A 21,515-nucleotide genomic window follows, 5' to 3' on the forward strand; every position below is an offset into this window, starting at 1 on the left:
GATATTTCAATATCGGCACGATGATGTATTTCAAAACGCGTTTTCCTTTTTTCCGATTATCCGTTCAATATCAGCGTTGACATAAAATGTATCATCACTGTACGGAACGGAAGGAACGGTACCGCCATCACGCATCCGAAAATTAATCGGCGTGGGCGCAGCCGATAACGAATGGTGTTCCCGCCAAACGGCCAGTATATTTTACTTTGGACTCCAGTGTCTGTTATTTTGTGCGCATTCTAGCTGTCTAGCTGCACGATTTACTCCTGAACTCGATCAGAAATTCTCGACTACCGTGGATGGACAAATACCCACGAATCCATTAAAAAATTGCCATGTCCTAGGGAATTGTCTTTTAATTGAAATTGATCTCCTCGACTGCAGGATATTATCCTTCAGTCTTCGTACGTGAGATATCGAGACATTATAGTGTATTGCTAGTTTTACCATCTGGCATATTTTCGTCTGACGTACCGACAGATTGGTTTAATTTCCATATTTTTCCTTTCCTTTTTTCTTTTCTCTCTCTCTCTCCCCCCCCTCCCATTTTTTCGGTCACCGTGTATGTCGTATTCGTATATTTACTTCCGTATACGATACTTCGGAAATCGCGCGAATTATAAATCGATCGATTTCGACTCGAAAATACCTTGCATTCTCGATGGGAATATTTTTTCCTTCCGTTCGTGTTGGATTTATAACCTTAAACTCAGGATGCAACGAGTAGCTACAATTCTTGTATTCGAACGTACACGTCAGCTACGAGAGGTACGGGAATAAGGGGAACTAAATTAGTTATAGAATTCTCGGAAGTGCAGTAAACGAGTTTGAGTTAGATACGATCGAGTATTCGCAAGGGGTAAAAATCGATAAATATTCTCCTACGGACAACCAGCTAATCGAGGTTGCATTATAGATATTGAGCACCACTGCAACCTCGAATCAGTGCAGACGACAGGTGGCGGTAGAATCGAAGGTTCCGCGTCGTTTTCCGCCATCTTTAGTTGACGGATTCGAGGCAAGAAAGGCCAAGAGCTGCGTGCGGAGAAGAGATAGGTGGATTGAGCGTCGGGGGCAAAAGGGAATTTGGTGGATCGAGCGTAAGGTAGTGAGTCATTCGTGTCTTCGTTCGAGCACGATTCACGAAATCGCCTTCGGTCGATCCTCGCGATACGGTAAGCACAGTATAATTTTATCATTCGCCATTACATCGACCGATAGGGGAAAAAATTGGTCATTTCCGTGACGGCGGTGTTTACGCTGGGTGTGTCAAAGTGTTCTTCCTCTCTCTCCTTTTCTCGTTCCCTTTCCCTCTTCCATTAGTGTATCGTAGTCAGCTCTCTTGTTGCCCCCTTCCTTCCGTTTTCACTTCCCTGCCACTCTCCGCTCTCCACTCTCCGCCGCTCGTGGATCCTCGGAAAATGGTGATGCATTGCATTCTCAGAGCCTTTGTTGTGCCGCACGCCCACGCGCGTCCCTCTACCTTTGGAAATCAAGCATCGTTCGCGCCTCGTGTCCACCTCTAGATACGATTTCCTGTCGTATTCGATCGAACCAGCGCGTCCCCCGCTCGTGTTCCAAGATAAAAGTGGAAGCTGCAAGAACGCTTAGAGGAATCTTTCGATCGTGCCCACATTCCGTGTAGTTGCATCCTCCTTCCATTCTTCGCGATACAGTGCACTGACCCTACGCGCGTTGTGGCGTTGTCTTCGAAACTTTGAACGAGAAGAGACTAAACTTTCCTTCGTGAGATCGAAGAAATTTTTTTTCTTGTTAGACTTGTGCCAGTCGACAGTGGTGTATTCCAGTTCGTACTGTATTTTTCTACTCTTCGCCACGTTATTTATACTACACCAGACTCGTTCGAAATACCGTATAAACACGTTTTTCCCATGCTTGAGTACCCCACAGTTGCACTAACGATTCCTTTTATTCCCCTTCTCATAACTTTTGACACGTGTGGTGGCTTCATTAGCAGTACGAGTCACTTTACAACCTGTACAGTATGGCTTTTTGTTACTTTTAGGTGTGGATAGACTCTCCCGTAGGAGCCATGAGTTATCAAATGTCTTCGAATCAATCCAGACCAAGTAAGTGATGTTTACATTGAACGCGCAGAGTGGCTACGTGCAAGATTTCCATTATATCCATTGTGTCGTTAACTTTCTAGTGTCTCACGGTAACTATCAAGGTTTGGGTGATCTACCCATGGGTTCTGCCAAAGAACAGACATTGATGTGGCAGCAGAATTCTTACATGGGTGATTCTGGAATACATTCTGGCGCTGTCACTCAAGCGCCGTCTTTATCCGGCAAAGAGGATGATGAGATGGAGGGCGATCAGTTGATGTTTGATTTGGATCAAGGTTTCGCACAGGGTTTCACTCAGGATCAGGTCGATGAAATGAATCAGCAATTGAATCATACGAGATCTCAACGTGTTCGTGCAGCAATGTTTCCAGAAACACTGGAGGAAGGTATAGAAATTCCTTCTACGCAATACGATCCAGCACAACCTACTGCTGTTCAAAGATTGGCAGAACCGAGTCAAATGTTGAAGCACGCAGTTGTGAATTTGATAAACTATCAAGATGATGCAGATCTTGCAACACGCGCAATACCTGAATTAATAAAATTGTTAAACGACGAGGACCAAGTTGTTGTGTCTAAGGCAGCGATGGTAGTTCATCAACTTTCGAAAAAGGAAGCATCACGTCACGCCATTATGAACAGTTCACAAATGGTAGCTGCTTTAGTTCGTGCCATTTCGAATAGCGACGATCTCGAATCGACAAAGGCTGCAGTCGGTACATTGCACAATTTGTCTCACCACAGACAAGGCCTTTTGGCTATTTTCAAAAGCGGCGGTATACCTGCCCTCGTGAAGCTTTTAAGTTCTCCAATGGAATCTGTTTTATTCTACGCAATCACGACCCTTCATAATTTGCTTTTACATCAAGATGGTTCTAAGATGGCTGTACGTCTTGCCGGAGGACTGCAAAAGATGGTTGCCCTACTTCAGCGAGACAATGTGAAATTTTTAGCTATAGTAACCGATTGCTTACAAATTCTTGCATACGGCAATCAAGAGAGCAAATTAATCATATTAGCTTCTCAAGGGCCGATAGAGCTGGTACGCATTATGCGTTCATACGATTACGAGAAGCTTCTATGGACGACTTCGAGAGCCTTGAAAGTGTTGTCCGTTTGTCTTAGTAATAAACCGGTGATAGTCGAAGCTGGTGGTATGCAAGCACTTGCGATGCATCTTGGTAATCCAAGCCAGAGACTCGTCCAGAATTGTTTGTGGACGTTACGAAATTTATCGGACGCTGGCACCAAAGTCGACGGATTGGAGGGTTTGTTACAGAGTCTTGTACAAGTTCTTAGCTCTACCGACGTAAATGTCGTTACATGTGCAGCTGGTATATTGTCGAATTTGACTTGCAATAATCAACGTAACAAAGTAACCGTATGTCAAGTAGGAGGTGTGGACGCTCTTGTACGTACGATCATTTACGCGGATAGTCGGGAAGAGATAAGCGAGCCGGCAGTATGCGCGCTTCGTCATTTAACGTCGCGTCACGTGGAAGCAGAAATGGCACAGAATTCTGTCCGCCTAAATTATGGAATTCAGGTCATAGTAAAACTTTTGCACCCGCCTTCGCGTTGGCCATTGGTTAAAGCGGTAATAGGATTAATTCGCAACTTGGCACTCTGTCCTGCAAATCACGGCCCACTTCGTGACCACGGCGCGATTCATCATTTGGTCAGGCTTCTGATGCGTGCTTTCCCCGAGACACAACGGGTAAGACACGCTACGCTTTCTAAATAATTTCGTATGTCGGTGATGTAAAGCCGAAGCGCGTGTAAACAAATCGATTCCTTTTTAGCAGCAACGCTCATCCGTGGCAAGCACTGGAAGTCAGCAAACATCCGGGGCGTACGCGGATGGCGGTGTACGAATGGAAGAGATAGTGGAAGGCACTGTAGGAGCGCTTCATATTCTCGCGAGGGAGTCACACAATAGGATGATTATCAGATCTCAGAACGTGATTCCGATTTTCGTACAGGTTTGTAAACACGATACGTACATATTGTCCAGATTTTACTTGCGCCCCTTGGAATTATCCGTTTAATCTGTTAATATTTTTCCGTCGCAGTTACTGTTCAACGAGATCGAGAACATTCAACGCGTCGCAGCTGGCGTACTATGCGAACTTGCTGCGGACAAAGAAGGTGCTGAAATGATCGAACAAGAAGGTGCTACTGCTCCTTTAACGGAGTTGCTTCACTCTAGGAACGAAGGCGTCGCGACTTACGCCGCAGCTGTGTTGTTCCGCATGAGCGAAGATAAACCACAAGAATACAAGAAACGACTCTCCATGGAACTCACGAATTCTTTGTTGCGCGAGGATACAAACGTTTGGAATAACGCTGACTTTGGGATGGGTCCAGATCTACAGGTACTGTAATTCACTTCATATCGATGCATGTCCTCGCTTATGCCGTGGTTAAATTTATTTGTTTATAAACACCTTGTAACATAGCCCTGATTGTTTTTTTTTTTTTTGTTTTCATCTAGCGGCATGTGCTGCTGCGATAAAGTTTTAGTACATGCTATATACCATATATACTAGCTTTCGAATAGATTCTCTAGGGATGAAGCGTGTGTAAGCCGATTCGTGAAACAGTTCGTCATTGATTCGTAAGTTAATTCGCTGAAGTATCAATTTCCTCTTATAAATTTGGTTACATCGTGTTAAGTAAATTGAGCCACGAGGGCATAATAGCGATATAGTAATTTTATCTGACTAGTAACAGGTACTGTTGCATACGTAATGTCCCCCTTCATGTAAGTTTAGACACGTATAACTTTAAATAGTTTGCAAAAGTGAATGTCACTATCCATTATTCCAGTTCGCACAACTTAGGTACGTTACGAAAATTCAATCGGACAATATGCGAAAACGTGACACTAAAAGCCCAGGTACTGCATAAAATTGACGACAAACTTTCAAGTATCGTCGATATATATTTTAACAAATTTCGTGTTCGTGTATGTGATCATCATAACTCCCATTTCAGATCGATGCTTTAACCCTTCCTATTCGCTGAAAAATTTCATACGTTCGAATTGATTTTCAAAATTAACAAATTCGTTGTTAGCGAGCTGGAGGGAGGCCCCTCCAGGGTCGTGCCTAGTGGAGCAATGGAACCTGTCATAAATGTACAGCGATGATTTTATTATGGTCCTTAGTTTGTAACGTTACGTTATGCATGAGAATGCGTTTAATCACCACTCGTGTTTCATCCCCCATAGGCTGAATAACAAAAGCCATCCGCGACTACCTTCGAACGCTATAAACGCGTCACACGTCGACTCATATTTTATGTACCTTGTAACGCCATTAATCGATGTTTTTCTACGCGGACTTGTCGGTGATACTGCGACACGAGTATCTAGACGTGTATCCTCGCCGGCTGTTAAAGACACGCCTGCAAAAGAAGATACGTTTTGTGTTGATCTGAGCTACCTAATCTCTTCAGGACATGCTTGGCCCTGATCAAGGCTATGATGGTATGTATGGACAAGGACCCCCTAGTGTACACAGCAGCCACGGAGGTCGAGGGTATCAACCGCAAGGTAAGTTAAGAGCCTTATCCTTCTTATCCGATTGTTGCTTTCGATCGATCGATCGGTCGATCGACACGATACGATACGATACGATCGATCGATCGATCGATTATGGATAAATTTACAAAAATCAATTTTTACGGTATTTTCTTCCCGCGTTATTAACGGTACAATCTTGGAAACTTTTGATACGTCTTGTAATAAATGTAACCCAAAGATCATTCGCTACTGAGACCTTTTTCGAAACAAATGTGTTTCCTTCCGTTTCTGCATCGAGAATTAATTTGTCATGGTAATGCGGATTTATGTGTTCGTGTCTCTCTCTCTCTCTCTCTCTCTCTCTCTCTTTCTATATGTGCGGTATACGAGATTAAAAATTTGATAACCCTTTTATTTCTAAGAGAAAAAAATTAAAAAAAAAAACTTATAGGAAAGCAATGCATTTAATTCTATGTTATTTTAACAGCAGCTTAACCCACGGACTTATATTAAAATACAGGCTATCAACGGTATCTCGCGGTAACATAGGTGACACTCAGCTCTTATGTACTGTTCTGTTATTACCTGCATTGTTATTAATCGCTAAATGTTACCTTACACGCTTCTCATAGTTTATACATTGAATTCTATGCTCTGGCCACGATACACGTTTTACTGAATTTGGTAAATATTACACGTAATGCACGTCTTGTGAATGTTGTCCATTTTTTTTTTTTTTCTTCTTTTTTCATTTTTTTTCTCTTTGTCTCATTTTCTAGAACACAACAGATTCATAGCGTGTTTCTTTTTCTTTTCCCTTTAATAATATATTTATAAAGTTTTATGCATGAAATATTTGTATTTTTATCGTCTTTCCTCTAAGTGAACGTACTTTATGGTGGAAAGAAGCATAGATAAGTATTCGTAAGTAATTAGATAAGATACGTTTGTCAAAATGTGCTGTCACGGAAACAAGTGTCGCGAAGAAAGTTTTTCTCAAGTATATCGGTCAGAATACGCGACTCAACTTTAGCTTTCTAATCGTATTTTTCAATTGATATTGGATCAAGTGCTACTTTTCGTGGCTATCATTTCGCTCGTCATCTTTGCCACTAGATCAATCATCGAGATAAAAAATAATTAAGATCTTTTCTTACCGATTGTCACAAGCGAGAAAGTCATTATGAACTTCTCGAGAACGATGATTCGGAGTAATCGTTTGTCTTTTTGTTCTTGTTTAGTAATGTTAGTAACGTTAGCGATAAAACACGTCGCGAATATTTAGCAAGGTTGTGCTCTACTGGATTGAGAAAATATTAGCAGAATTATTGGCAGTGTAGTTGTTGTCGATTCGCGTAGTAGGAGCTACGAGGGAAGCACGTTGGGTTTACCGTAAATTTTGTATAAAACAGGTTATGACCAGATACCAGTAGATTCGATGCAAGGGTTGGAAATAGGTGGAGGGTCGACATATGGCGCGATGGACACTATGGACGTAGCGCACGAGGGTGACCTGAGTTTCGATCATTTAGGAGAGCTTCCTGCACCGCCACAAGATAATAACCAGGTTGCAGCTTGGTACGACACCGATCTCTGAAACTGTGCCAGCATCGTATCTCGCCAGAGAAACGGACCCGTGAGGCTCTTAAGTAATTTCAATACGGACTAGTATTGAAATTACTAGCTTTGAGACTAGTATTGAAATTACTATTACTAGAAATTACTCGTTTCGGGGTTAGCGGTATAAATAGGTAATCGTTGTCGATGATTTAACAGTTTCGCAAATTTCGGAGAAAATTTACGATACGACGATGACCAGCAGTAGGGGGCAGTGTCGAGGATGCGATAACTAGCCCTTGACTCATAGTCCAAAGAGACGCGGATACTTGTGAGATAACGTCTATAATAATCGCGACACGTAAGAAAATCTTAGAATTAGACATATCGATCTCTATCGACATCATCTCGTCTCGTTACCGTCGACATAACGAAACGGAATTTATTTTTCCACGAAATATGCATAAAGAATTCGCACGTCAACGCGAGTTCGCGTATCGCGACGATAGCTAACTGACAATAATATTCCATCTTATATCTCTACTCTTACAAGCGTGTTCGTGCAAATGTACAAGTAGGAGCATGAAATTTCGAGACGCTAAAAAGCGTAGATACCTTTGTCAGGATTCCCATGGTCGAACTTACTTCGATCTCGTTCGAAACGGAAAAAGACACGACGACCGTTTTCTTACGCGTCGCGAATGCAATCGGTATCGTCTGGCGCGGATACGCGCTTCGTTACACCGCGAATGGAACGATCGTTATCGTTTATTCCACATTGCCGAATACCATCCGATATTGCCAATTATCCGGGTAATCGTCGCATCGTAGATTTCCATGGAGACGTTGAAACTTGCCGAATTGCAGAGAGCGATTACCTATTTATACCGCTAACCCCGAAACGATAGTATCATTCTCGAGTATCAGTGAATTACAATCAAGTATAAATATAAATGAATATCAATGAACTTTCGCATTACGTATTTTACAGGGTAGTTACATTTAATTTTTATTATTATCATTAACGTAGCTACGCAATCGTGGCGGTACTTTGCTTCGTTCGATGCTCTGTACGCGCCTCTGATCGCTGTCGATGTATTAGACCTAAGTGAGAGACACGTAATTCATACACACCATGTATATGTATCATTTAATTGTCCAGACGAATAAACTGAACGATTAAGTACTCGAATTGTACTGGACGTTCCATTCTCACCTCTATTTTCCCCTTTGGCTGGAGTTTGTCAGAGAAGGTGCATACACGCGACCGGGTCACAGCCTTCTTGGGACATGCCAACTTGCCACGCTAGACCATACAAGCCGACTCCGAACGAATTCCTAGCTCAGATTTCTACGAATTCCCTCGCGACCGAGTCGTTCATCGACCATCGTATTAGTCTATAAAACGAGTAAATGGGCAAACGGTCGGATACGCATCGGTATCTCGGTGAGTTTTACCATACCGTTCGTACGGTGGTATGTGCATAGAAACTCGGACATGCACCGCACACACGCGTATCCCATAACGAATTAACGTCGCTTTTATCACGTGAATGGGAAACACGAAGAAAGTAAAGCATCGTTCTATTACGAAGGTAGAAAAGAAAGAGGAAGTCGGAGAAGGAGGAGAGGATGCTTCGGTACAAAGTAAGATCCAACGGTTGGAATCGTAAACAATTAGTCGGGGAACAGGTAAGCGATATCCGAAGCGTTCCTGCAACGGAGAAGGGCGCGTGTACGTTCTTCAGGTCATTAATCGACGGTCGAGACTCGAGCGGTACACATTCGTGCGTACACCTCGCTGCTCGAAGGTTCGGCTGTGCCGTGTTAACGGTTATTTTCTTTCTGTGACACGAAGAAAGAGGATCACCTTGACGAGCACACGGTTGCTTCGTAGAGTGTGAAAGGCCAACTTAACGTTCCCGGCAGTCGAAGAGGGAAACGCTTCCGGTGCGACCGACACAGCTGTCATCGAACAACAGTCGGCATTTTCGTGCGAAACGAAACGGTGATGCTGCGTGGATTTTCCTGAATATCTCCATCGTATCACGTTCTTCGCATCGTTTTCCGTAAGATAACAAAGTCGTATCGTGACGTAAAGAGAGGGGGAGAAAATAGCAAGGAATCCTATATAGTGGTACAAATCGAAAATCCAACGATCGACTATCAACAGATTTACGTACACACGCGCAGAAAAGAACGAAAAAGGCAAAGGTAAGCTTGACATTTTGGCATTTACTACTTTTCTAATTCTTATTTTGTGCATCATTTTTACATTTTTGTGTCGTTTATTTGTTTTCTATACTTTACATGTTCCATATTCTTTTCTTCCCTTTCTTTTAGTTCATTTTGTATTCGTAAAAATATGTTTTTCCTCTTTCTTTTTTCTCTTTATTTTTCTTTTTCTGTTTTCGTTAGACGTTTTAACGTATCTTTTAGACGGCATGACGCGATACACGTTTCCTGCGTGTTCTTTCATTATTTCGCGTTCGATGCGATGCATGCATACCCTACGCGATACGTTGAATAATCGTAATCGCGAAACGAAAGCGGTAAGAACGGTTATTCGTAATCGAAATCGATACTGGCTGAACAGAGCGTTAATTTCCATCCGCGATCTACCCTTGAAATTCAATAGTCCACCCGTATGTCGAGAACGTGCCATATAACGTAGAATTAAGTTCATTGACAATCGCTTGTCTCGAGGATAAGAAAGGCAGTAAGTAGGAAAGTTATTGGAGGGAATTCGAGATTAAACTAGTTACCCTTGAAATGTTAATTCGAACGAGCGGTTTCGGCTACAGTGAAATTCCTTGAAAACAGGTTAAAGTTAAAAATATATGTGCCATTGGCTTTTTTCTTCTCTTTCTTGTGTCCTTTCACATTGGAACGTGACACGGAGTGGAGTGGAGCATAGTCGCGAGCAGTTTCGTTCGAATCTGGGATATTGCACGTGTCGGTCACCTCATGGCGAATCGAAGATAACGAAACCGCGCGTACGTTGGAGAATTTCGGGCAAGACGAAAAGCTAGTGGATCGCAGGGATTTCTACCGAAGCGTGTAAATTAGATGCAACGATCGGATCGGCGTCGCGGCGCGCCGCGTCGTGTCGCGTCGTGTCGCGTCGTGGAGAACCGGTAATGACGTGAAAGTGCATCCAGAAGCGAAGGAGCAATCTAGCAAGCGGGTCTCCGTTCCCCTGGCAGTCTGGTTTCATTCGGGACAGTCTCCTTGGCTCGTAGTCGGCTCCGACTTGATCGAAGAAATTGTTCCTCGCCAGCGCCTCGACGATCGAACTGTTTATATAATCGAATGTCAAAACACCTCGGCTACTTTTGCCCCCTTTCGAGTCTAAACTACTCGCGCAGCTACGATTACTCTCGTGCGGCACCTGTCCCTGGTGAACGTTCTCCGAGATCGCGCGATCGCGGACACTTTGGCAGCGGATGGCCGATAGCCGCGCATTGTTCGCGGAGAGGCTGGATTTCGAGATAAAAGATCGGTAGAGAAGAAAGTGACGGAGAGAGCGGGGTTTGTACGCGTTTTAAACGGAAAGTTAGATTTTTGCCTTAAGACGACTGGTGGTGGAAAGCGATAGCACCGGAACGGTAAACGCAGCAGTGTGAAATGCCGTTTTCGAATAAGCTTTCCGAATATCGCGTTACCTCGGATCGCGTGTATTGGTCTTTTTTCGCTCGTGTCGCCAACTTGCTAATAACACGGTTACAGGTTACGCGACGTAATTACTCGCGCGTGTGTGTCTGTGTATGTGCACGCGTGTGTGTGTATGCGCTTGGATGTATCGTAATTGCTGGTTTTTTGCATAGGTATCAAGAATCGAACGATATTAAATTGGTACAGAACGGGAGGGCAAAGAGTGGAAGCGGAAGTACATGGAACTAATCTTGTCGGATAAAGGTTTTTGCCTGGCAAGGAAAGGATTATCGGAGGTATTCGGTGCAGTGCATAGAAACTAAAAGCGTAAATCGATATCCCGCGATAGTCGACAAAGACTAACGAAACGAGACGAGACGAGACGAGACGAGACGAAATTGAGTTTCACGATGACGTTGGTGCGCCTTCACGCGGCAAATATACCGAAGAAACGTTGATGGAGCAGAAGGAAATCGTTTCAACGGCTGGAAGATGACCGTCTCGATGGAACACAAGCGTAAGAGCTCGTGGGATTCGAAGGTGAGACGAATATGTGGCGCACTTTCCCCCTGTACGCGTTTTCCTCGTTACCATCTCGCTGGAGTCTCGCGGTTAATTAACCGGTTGGCCCCCGTGTGAAATCGGGCGTAGAAGAAAACGTAAAATCGATGAGAAACGATGAACGCCGACAGAAATGGCCATTGTCTCGGACAAAAGTGTAACGCGGAACGATGTTTCTCCGTGGAGAAACTTTCGGAATAACATTAACACGCTTAGCGATAGAAGACTGGAAAAGGGGATCTGCGCGGAGGAATCGTAAACCGAAGCGGGTTATTTTACGGGAATTATATTCGTGGTTGCGTTGCGCTCGGTCGTTAACCGAATTACTCGAGCACGCTGCGGCAAACCGATAAGTTGCGCAAACGGACGAATCACCTTTGACGCGGAACGGCGAGACGCGAAAGAAACGCGCAAGAGACGCAAGAGACGTAAGAAACGTTGCTCGATCCCGTAACGCTCGCGTTCCGAGAGGATTCCGTCGAAAGGATGAACGGGCGTTAATTGGAAGGTGCGTGGCATGGCGTAGCGTCGCGCCGCGTCGTTTCTCCGCAGACGCATCGACCTTGTTCTCCATTGACCCCGAATGATGCGGCGTACCATGCCGAATACCTACGCACTCGAAGGCAGAACTAGGTTGACTGGAACAAAGAACGATGCGTTGTTAGCTGGGTTAGGTTACCCTGGGTTGGGCCGTCATCTTCTCTCTTCTCGATATACCGTTACCTCGCTAGTAGCAGCCGATCCGACGATTGGCATTCCGCTCGAATTATGCGACTGACATTTGTCACGCGCGCTTCGCGATTGTTCCAAGACAGGACGAATTAAATTGCCGGCCGTTGCACGGGCTTTCGTTCGCGAGACAATTATTCGCAAAGGACACGGTTGCGAAATAAAAGAGAGCGGTGATTGGAAGGCGCGAAACGCGTACCTCTGACCGGAGAGAAAACGAGAGAAAACGAGAGAAAACGATTCGTCGTTGCCGCTGGTAGATAAGGGTCGGTAAAGAGATAACGATTGCTCCGCCATGCTTAGGTGCACGCACGTGCTTCGTGTACCGGCGGCACACTGCTAAACGATTGTAATTTAAAGCAAGCAGAACTCGTTCCTAGATTCTTGCTCTTTTCGAAAGGTAGTCCGCCGTTTGGAATAACGGTAATAACGGTCAAGAAAGTCACGAGGAACCAAGCGAGCCAATGAAACTTGGTAGATTCTTTCCGTGGGTCGATGACACCGTTTCTTTCCGCGACGTCTGGACATTCTCGATCGGCGTCTATTCTTATCTGGAAATTCGAGAAATGCCAACCTGTCGATCGCACGTCGATCGCACGTCGATCGTTGCCCGATGATGACGAAAGGACGCGATCGCGCGAGGGGGTCCATCGGTGGGGGTCGAAAATCGGCAAGGTACTATCAGTTTTACGATCTATTCTTACGGTTCGACGATTATCGTTCGACTCTATTCTAGCGGAACCAGGAATGATCGAACGGACTTTCACGAAAGCACCGCCAATGGAAAGCGCTTTTCTAACGTGCACTGTCAGCTCTTGATTTTTCTCGGCCTTAAAGTCATCGACCGTGTCCATTAACGGAAGCATTCTCGTGGTTCGACTAGTCCGAGCGCGCATCTCAATCTTTTCCACCGATCTCTCTCTGTCTTCGTCGTACTAGACACCGAATTCTACTTTACAGCCCGATGCGTGAAAATTTCGATCAGCGTCTAAACGCCCGTCCCCTATAAACGAGATCGCGAAATTATCCAACATCCAACCGCGCGTTTCTCAGCCGAGTGCCTCGTCCGTTCGTTCGTTCGTTCTTTCTCTCGGTTCGTACGATGCCTTTCGTCAGAAGTTGCCGTTCCTTTAGCAAGAAAAGATCGAGTCTCTTGACCTTTTCGCCGCGTTGCATCGCCGGGGAAAGAAATACTTTTACCGGCGAACAGGGAACGCGTCGGTTGGAGAATTTTCGTTGCCACGGCATTATTTCATAGCCTGGTACTATCCCTCTCGTGATTGATCGTGCTCGATTAAAAGAGGCACGAGTGCATTGCGAAACGTTGCTTTATTAAACGAACATTTCCTACGAAAACACACCGCTCGAACACCATTATCGTACACAGCAGGTTCGAAGAGTACAAAGATTCCGTGCTCAAACTTTCATTCCACTTTCGTAATATCCCTGCGCCATTGTTCGCCAAAGACATCCCCTGTGTCCCGATCTCGCTGTTCGTTGCGTAATACGCGAACAAAATCCCGATTTGCCTTGAGTTTCGATCGCCGACCTCTAGTACACTGCTCGCTCGGCTCTCTAGGTTCGATCCTGCGCGACTCGCGATTTCCAGCGTAGCGAGAAAGAGATCGGAGATAAGAGATGGAATTTACTCGGTAAATTCGAGTAAACGAGACGAACGGAGAAACGAGAGATTTAGTATCGGATGTAATTTGCTCGGAAAGGAAATCCGTTTGACTTAACCTTTTTAGGCTAGCGCGTGCAAAGCGACGATGCTCGGCGCGGATAGTAGCAGCATCGAAACTTGGCATCGGTATCGAATAGGAAAGGTACGATTCACCGGTTCTCCGGTACGGAGCGTGTGCCGCGCGTAACATTTGAACGAGGGCGTAGGCCTCTTTGTACCGCATCGTGCATTCGCGCTCATTGGCGCGCATTGACGCGGATTCGCGCGGGTATACGCGATACACGCGATACACGCGATACACGCGAACCGCGTTCGTGTTTGCCGACGAGCTTGTGTACGCGCGCATCGGCTGGCGGGACGATTACACGGTCGCTTACACACGGGCGAGTTGGGTCTCGCGAGCGCATGCGTGCGAGCGCGTGCGTGCACTCACGTGCGTCACCGAAGATAAGCTCATTGCTCCCGACGTTGAACGTCGATGTTTAACTGGCGGTTGTATACGGTACACCGGATACCGTGCATCGGTATATACCGCGTGCCAACTGTATCGCGTATCGCGTATCGCGTTCTACACCGAGCTGAATGCACGCGCGAGATCGCACGCAACTCGAGCGAGTCTGAACGATCGCGTGGAACTCGCTTACGTAACGCGTAATAATATTTCGAGAGTTACCCGGATTACCTTGTAATTTCGATCGTTGGTCGTTCGTGCAGGTCCGGTGTCGAGTTCCCTATAAACGGCACGTGTTCGATTTCCATCGTTGTCGATCGTTGCAACGCGAGTAATCGAGGCGAACCGTGGTTCGGTATTGCTCTTGCTCGTGAAACTTCCTTGGCCTCCATCTCTCGCTTCTTTAATTCGCCCAGAGGAAACACCGTAAATTGCGAAATATTCAGCCGGATTATGCAACGAAACGAGCCTGCGCGGTTGTTTTTCCCAGCGGAGAATGAAAATCTTGATCGTTTTTATCGGTTTCGCTCCGTAAGACGGAAGAACGGGAATCGTTAATGCGAGTCGTGCCTCGCCGAGAAATCGCGGCAATGGCTGCTCTGTCGTGCCTAAAGGAATCCAGAAACAAAGAAAGAAGGAAGGAATACAAAAGGATTGGCAACGTTTCTCCGAGCGAGGGAAGCGCTTCCTTTCGTAATCTGTTTCTCGTTTCATCCTTTCATCACGAATCGACGATATTTTCCTTTTCAGATATCGGTAAGCACGGTAAGCACCAGAAGATTCAGCCGTGCAGGAACACCGAGCTCGATCCTGTCGTCGGACAGTGACATACGATTTACGAGGAAGCTCGGTGGACAGTATCGTTGCGGATGCTGCGTGCTAGCCGCATTCTTGCTTTTCCTCCTCTTTTCTGGCATCTCCATATACCTTGGCTGTAAGTATCACGTCCAAGTTTCCGATCATTTACCGTAAATCGAAATAGGATTAACATCGTTCCTACTGGCCGTTCGACGATCGCGAGGATCGTTCAACCGGGGAATCTCGTGTACGCGAAAGGTCTCGTTCTTGCGCTTTCTCCAGCGACTTATGCGCGCGCGATTCGGCAAGTGCCGTAAACGAAATTGCTACTCGCTAGAATTCGCCAGACTCGTAGAAACGACTGCGAGACGCGTGGCATTTGTTTCGCTGGACGAACGAGTTGTTCACGGTGCGTGAACATTTCGTAAAGCACGAAGGTGTTATCGACTCTTCCCTTGTCCCGCGAGAACGTGCTTTCACGCTTAACGAGTACGCGTACTTCACCTTGAGATCGCGTACGATCGTACGCGATGAACGGGTAAACGGAGGATAGCGCACACGAGAGAAGACCCACCCTCCTCGTCTAATCGATGCAGATACGCTGTTAATATTCATACGCGGGTAACGGTGAACGTCGCGCGAAGAGGAAGGACCGAATGTAAAGTAGGTGAATTTAAAGGTTCACGGCGTACCGAGTACGTACGCGTGTATACACGGCCGAGGAACTTCAAAATGACCGAATTTTCGGGGGTAACGCGGGCATTTAAAAATTCGAAGATTCGCGAAGTGGAGGAAAGGAGACACAAGAGCGTAGACCTGGTTGTTCCACGGACGGATAGGTCGGATGCACCGTGATCCTGCGATGGAGGAATCGTTACAGCGATCTTCACGCGTGTATCTTGCGGTGCGGGTAGAAAAAGGAAGGAAAAGGAAGGAAAAGGAAGAAAAAGGAAGAAAAAGAGGAAGAGGATGATGCGGCCAGAGCCCATTGAGGTCTTCCAGCGCGCAAACATAACGGTTCGACCGAGTTACCGAGAAAATGCACGTGTATATACGTATACTTCGATCGGGCACGTTTTATTCGCGGTCGATTTAAACGTGCCGCGATAAAGTTGCAAGGACTTCTAGAGGGGGAAAAAAACGATTTGGCGAGAAAAGAAAGCGAATATAGCCGTGACGAAACGGACGAGTGATCGCGCGCTACGCCACGCTCTATAATTCGCGTGGTAGGACTAAAGAGTGGCAAAGGTCGAAGAAGATGCGCACGATCGCGTTGCGAGGTCCAGCAAAGAGGCCTTGAAAGTAGCAAAGCTAACGGTCTGACCGAGTTGTCGAGCCGTTCTGCCTGTCACCCCTCCAACATTCGACCTCAAAGGGGGGATCCGTGTCCTTGAATCATTTCGATGCCTCATCGTACTAACCGAATGCCCCTTTCGAAAGTATTCCGCGTTCGAGGAAATCAAAGCTGAAGCCGAGAGAATCGCGAAAGGATATCACGAGCGCGCGATCCATCGAATTTTCTCGCTACGTGTCGTCACGTCGATAAAAGGGAAAACGGTATCCTCGAACGATTGTTCGCGAATGTGACCAGCAACGATTCGAACGTTAGATCTACGCAAGCCGCAGAAGATCGCTCGTTGCCCGCAAGAAATTGTATCGCGGATCGAAAAAATGATCTCTGCGGTATAAAAATAACGTAGCAAAGGCACGGTGAAAGGTGAGCCTCGAGCCGTCTTGCCGTAGCTGCCCGATTGCCCTCGATTCCCTGGTTCGTGTTTACGTTTCGTTTGCTTTATCCGATATGAACCAGCGTCGAATAATCGACGACGGTTTCGACGGGGAAACACGTCTGACAATGAACGGCACACCGTAGCTAACGTCGCGTTATCCTTCAATTGTCCTTTCAAGCGAGCTTTTCTTTCGAGACGGAGTATTAGAAAGTATCTATCGTTTAGCCACGCGAACATTATACCCTCCCGATGGTCGAAGGATGGAAATCGATCGACTATGCCGCAGTGAAATCCGTTTGTTCCTTCTTTTCCGCGTCTCGAGTCTCCAACTGCTAATTTCCACGGTAAGTAGAGCCCACCCGACGGTCATCGACGTGTCGCGAATAGTCGGTGGTTTCGTTTTATTTCCTCCTTAAACGCGTGGAGCATCTTGTGCTCGATTAATCGAAACACCATTCGATATCTCGTTTAATCGCTGTGTTTCCAGACACGTTTCTAACATCGGACCCTCCGGGTGATCAGATCTTTTTGGCGACATTCCGAGTGATAGAGGGTGACTTTTTCGCTCCGGAACTAACAGATCCCTCCACCGAGGCCTTTCGAGTACGATCGCGAGAGTATCGCGACCGACTTAATCTTATCTTCCGTCGCAGTTGGCTCAAGATTTCTTTTCTCGCCGTGGAAGTATTGGCACTCGATGGGTACGTATACTCGGTGGTACCGAAACAGCGAGGTAATAAAGTCGAACAGGCGTTGAAGTTTACACGTTCCGAGCGTCGAAACAGCAATTTGAAACGTACATGGGAAGATAAGAGGGGCACGACGAGCCTCGTCCAAGTCGCTATCCGATGTTAATACGGAATTGTTTCTCCCCTTGCGGAATATTTTCAAATATATTCGGTATATATGGTGTACGAACCTGGAGAACGAGTTTCGAACAGGCGTAATTTACTAACGATCGTGCAATTTTTGAACGGAAATTTTCAACGTCGATTCGCGACCGATTAACTCGAGAATCAAGGTGTTTTCGTTATCTCGTTGGTACGTTTGATTCTTTGATTTACGACCTCGCTGTTTCGATTTCGTCGACCGTGATTGCGAACGAACGAGAGAACAGAGACGGGTAGGAGCGAAGGAAAGTTCTTCCCATAGAGAAATCGGTATGGGAAATGCCTTCGAAAGCCACGAGCTATTTCACCAGAAATTTTACCTATTTCACCGATAAAGAGAAACCGTTACACGTGTACGTGTACACGCGTAGACAAACTTGTAAGTAACTATCTTTAAACGACTCTCTCGTGACTTCGCTTCGGTACCTCTTGCAAGCAGTATTTGTCGTAACTATTCGACGTAAATGAACTGTGCAGATCCGATGGCAGGGATTTGGTGGTTCATTTCGAGGTACGATTCGATCCACGATATCAGACCATCACCACCGCGGATGTCGTCGAAATCCTTACGCGGGAGATCAATCCCGAAACCGCAAAGTATTTAACGAATCTAACGATCGACTCGCAAAGCCTGGAAGTTCAGGAGAGCTTGAAAGCTTTGAACGCTCAGGTCGGTCTACAAACGACAGTTTCGACGCCACCACCGACCACTACACCGCCGCCTCCTAGAAGGTGCAGCAGTCTGGATTTGTCTTACTGCAAGCATCTCCCGTACAACGTTACGTCCTATCCAAATATATTGGGACACCGTTCGTTGGCTGACGTGGAAGAGGACGTGATCGCTTTCAGGTGCATATCGAGTCGCGATCTCGGAGCAAACTTTCCCGAGTATCTACACGGTGGTTCTTACGGATCTCGCTCGAATGTTATTACACCGAATGAACGTTCTCCGTTATAGGGAGTTAGTCGATGCGGAATGTTACCGATTGGCGTACGACTTTGTGTGCCAAGTTTTACAACCGGCGTGCATATCGAATCAACCGGAAGACCTGCTGCAGCTACCGTGCAGGAGCTTCTGCAGAGAGTTCTGGAACGGATGCGGCAGCCGACTTCCGGACAGAATTAAACGGCTATTGGACTGTTCGAATTTCCCGGAGTACGCCGACCAAGGTGGATGCAGAGCAAAGCCAGGTGAACGAACGTAAAATCTTTCGCGTTTGCCAAACAACGCGGAAATAATAAACCATCGAGCAAAAGAATGGTTAATTACCGGATAAACGTTACCGTAGGATGCGTGCAAGCGCTTCAAGCGAAAGCATTGTCACCGAGAATTTGCGACGGCGTGATCGATTGCCCTGACCTTTCGGACGAGAAAAATTGCGCTTATTGTCGCGACGGTTACATGCACTGCGGTGTAGGTAGAACTTGTATTCCACGTGGCAAGAGATGCGATGGAAAGGCGGATTGCAGCAACGGTAGCGACGAGAAGGATTGCCGTACGTATCGTTCAACGCGGACAACTACGTATTTCGTAGCGTAATCGTTCTCGTTCTTCACCTCGTAATATGTTCTTCCTAGTATCCCTAGCGCCGAGTATTCGTTCCATAAAATCGCAACCATCGGATACACCGTTCGCGGCGAAGTATAACAGCGAGGGATTCGTCGTGTTCAACGAGAAGGGTACCATCGGGAAACTCTGCACCGCGAATCTGAACGCGACACTGCCAGGAACGGAAATGGAAACCGTTCTTCACAATGCTGCCAGTTCTTTGTGCACTCTATTGACTTACGCGTGAGTACAACTTTGTCTCTTGAGATAAACATACGCGAGTTTCGATTTAACAACGATCGCTGTTCGTTTGTCGTAGAGGAGTGAATTCCGTGCAAGTTCGAGTCGACGACGAAGAGGATATTCAATACGTCCACATGGAGGATCCATCTGCCACGGAGATCACGTTCGTCAGAGCACCCTGTCCGAGCAAGGAAGTTATGTACGTGCGATGCTCCGAACTCGGTACGAGACACGTCCTAAGAGTTTTTCTTTATCTCGAGTTCACGCGAATCTTCAAAGTGATATAACCTATGTTTAGAGTGCGGTGTACAGTCGTTACATGCAAAAAGCGGTAGTCGAGGTCTTAATAAAATGGCCGAGCCGGGAGACTGGCCCTGGCACGTAGCTCTCTTTAAGGAAGAAGTACACGTATGCGATGCCACGCTGGTGGCGGAAAATTGGTTGATTACCACGGCTTCTTGCTTTCAAGGGTGAGTTTCATTCACTCTGTCCTTTCTGCAAATATTCTAGTAACAACGTATTAACAGCTTTTCCTCGTATAACGATGCAATCACAGTCAGCCAAAGGCAGAATGGTCCGCGAGAATGGGCACTGTCCGACTGTCGAGTACGTCGCCGTGGCAACAGGAGCGTAGAATCGTGGGTATGATTAAATCACCGGTAGAAGGGAGCACAACCGTTCTATTGAAGCTCGATCGACCTGTAACCACGTTTTCCGATTTCGTAAGACCCGTATGTCTGCCCTCGAGTCAGGATCCACCGATGAATGCGACTCATTGCAACACGCTCGGATGGGCCAGAAATCGTGAGTATTAATCTACGCTTTGTACACGATGTCGCGTTCAACTCGCGCGTGCTTATGTAGGTATCTCGAGAAGATTATTCCGTTCTTTCGCGTGTATTATGTAAGTATATGCGTAATTACGGGTGTCGCTTATTTGCGCGCCCTTTTTCCCACTCGTTGTATCATTTTTAGAGATGCGATAAGACGCAGTTAAACAAATAATTACACTCTCCATCTTAAATAGCTTCGTTATCGTTAGCTATCGCAAAGTTGTAAGTATCGAATTTTGCGTAATCGATATTTCTTTTGCCTGGGTGTACGATCATTGATATCTGTTGATGCGATATATAATAATAGCGGAACAAGTTTGCCGCGCGTAACGGAAGGTCAAGCAAGGTCAAACATGCGTTCGACGTTGCTCTATTTTTTAAAAGAAGAATTTTCTTTCACCAGGAGATTTACTACAAAGGGTACAGCTCAGGCACAGTGCAATGGAACGATGCGAAAATATTAGTATCGCGTCGGTGAATAGCGTTTGCACGGAACCAGCTTACTCTACCGATGATTGTAACGTAAGTATTGCCATGGCCACCATTGCCACGGTGCATTTTGGAGAACATACGCTTCTATGGAAATATCTAATTACTTTTTACCGTGCACAGGAGGAAGAGGTTGCCGGTAGTCCTATGTTGTGTCTCCAGCCGGATGGTCGCGGGTGGGCATTAACAGGTGTCGGTAGTTGGCGAATAGCTTGCTCGAAAGCCGGTATCGAAAGGCCTCGATTATACGATAAAATTTCCTCGAATATCGCCTGGATTAAATCTACCATCGAATAGATTTTTATCTAATATATTATTTAATAAATCCACATGGACTGACAGGGACTGAAATTAACATTGCGGCGGTATACAAATAGATATTCCATACGCGATATGAAATCCATCGCTTCTCGTTTCGTACAATTTTTCTATCCTATCTAACAGACTGTAAAATATCCATTGTAAATTATTACGTTAAAACGTGTCGTATTATCGTGGGATACATTTCTCGCACCGATTCGTGCGAATCGATTGTATAGTTTTGTCAAAGATTCATTGTTGTACCATTCTTCGTATTATATTTTACATATTTGCGTATGTGTTACAGCGTTGTAAAGAGAACTGTTTCATTAAAGTATACATACATAAGTGTAACTCGAGTAACAGCGGCACGCAAAATTCCTGCTCTTGTATTCATAGACTTGCTTACGCATTATGCCACGAGTACGTTT

General features: G+C 45.9%; 2 protein-coding genes across 6 annotated transcripts; both read left to right on the plus strand.

The window, feature by feature from the left end:
* Window positions 1–996: 996 nt before the first annotated feature.
* arm (armadillo) lies at window positions 997–8,369 on the plus strand. Of its 5 annotated transcripts, none has more exons than XM_017911353.1 (7): window positions 997–1,175; window positions 2,027–2,090; window positions 2,171–3,807; window positions 3,893–4,072; window positions 4,163–4,465; window positions 5,550–5,646; window positions 7,029–8,369. In XM_017911353.1, exons 2-7 carry the CDS (start codon window positions 2,054–2,056, stop codon window positions 7,211–7,213), a joined length of 2,439 nt encoding a protein of 812 aa, XP_017766842.1. In that variant the 5' UTR covers window positions 997–1,175; window positions 2,027–2,053; the 3' UTR covers window positions 7,214–8,369. The 5 variants fall into 5 exon arrangements, with proteins under 5 accessions (XP_017766842.1, XP_017766845.1, XP_017766846.1 ...); XM_017911356.1 differs by having other exon boundaries at window positions 3,896–4,072; XM_017911357.1 differs by lacking the exon at window positions 7,029–8,369 and adding an exon at window positions 6,104–6,273.
* A 2,749-nt stretch (window positions 8,370–11,118) lies between these two features.
* LOC108555421 (atrial natriuretic peptide-converting enzyme) lies at window positions 11,119–21,307 on the plus strand. Its single transcript, XM_017911047.1, has 12 exons — window positions 11,119–11,367; window positions 15,003–15,186; window positions 17,268–17,481; window positions 18,148–18,519; window positions 18,629–18,861; window positions 18,960–19,166; window positions 19,249–19,462; window positions 19,539–19,684; window positions 19,761–19,932; window positions 20,019–20,266; window positions 20,699–20,817; window positions 20,908–21,307. Exons 1-12 carry the CDS (start codon window positions 11,320–11,322, stop codon window positions 21,079–21,081), a joined length of 2,331 nt encoding a protein of 776 aa, XP_017766536.1. The 5' UTR covers window positions 11,119–11,319; the 3' UTR covers window positions 21,082–21,307.
* The last annotated feature ends 208 nt before the right edge of the window (window positions 21,308–21,515 follow it).

This window comes from Eufriesea mexicana, unplaced genomic scaffold (genome assembly GCF_001483705.2).
Source record: "Eufriesea mexicana isolate 0111107269 unplaced genomic scaffold, ASM148370v2 scaffold124, whole genome shotgun sequence".
Lineage (NCBI taxonomy): Eukaryota > Metazoa > Arthropoda > Insecta > Hymenoptera > Apidae > Eufriesea > Eufriesea mexicana.

What these genes read in the sequence shown, in the direction of transcription:
- arm (XM_017911353.1), top strand. Translation starts at nt 2,054, where the DNA reads ATGAGTTATCAAATGTCTTCGAATCAATCCAGACCAA. An exon ending in GGATGGGTCCAGATCTACAG is followed by an intron (nt 4,466 to 5,549) that starts GTACTGTAATTC and finishes TAATCTCTTCAG; the next exon opens with GACATGCTTGGCCCTGATCA. An exon ending in TCGAGGGTATCAACCGCAAG is followed by an intron (nt 5,647 to 7,028) that starts GTAAGTTAAGAG and finishes TGTATAAAACAG; the next exon opens with GTTATGACCAGATACCAGTA.
- LOC108555421 (XM_017911047.1), top strand. Translation starts at nt 11,320, where the DNA reads ATGACCGTCTCGATGGAACACAAGCGTAAGAGCTCGTGGGATTCGAAG. An exon ending in TGCACTCTATTGACTTACGC is followed by an intron (nt 19,463 to 19,538) that starts GTGAGTACAACT and finishes CGTTTGTCGTAG; the next exon opens with AGGAGTGAATTCCGTGCAAG. An exon ending in GCTCGGATGGGCCAGAAATC is followed by an intron (nt 20,267 to 20,698) that starts GTGAGTATTAAT and finishes TTCTTTCACCAG; the next exon opens with GAGATTTACTACAAAGGGTA.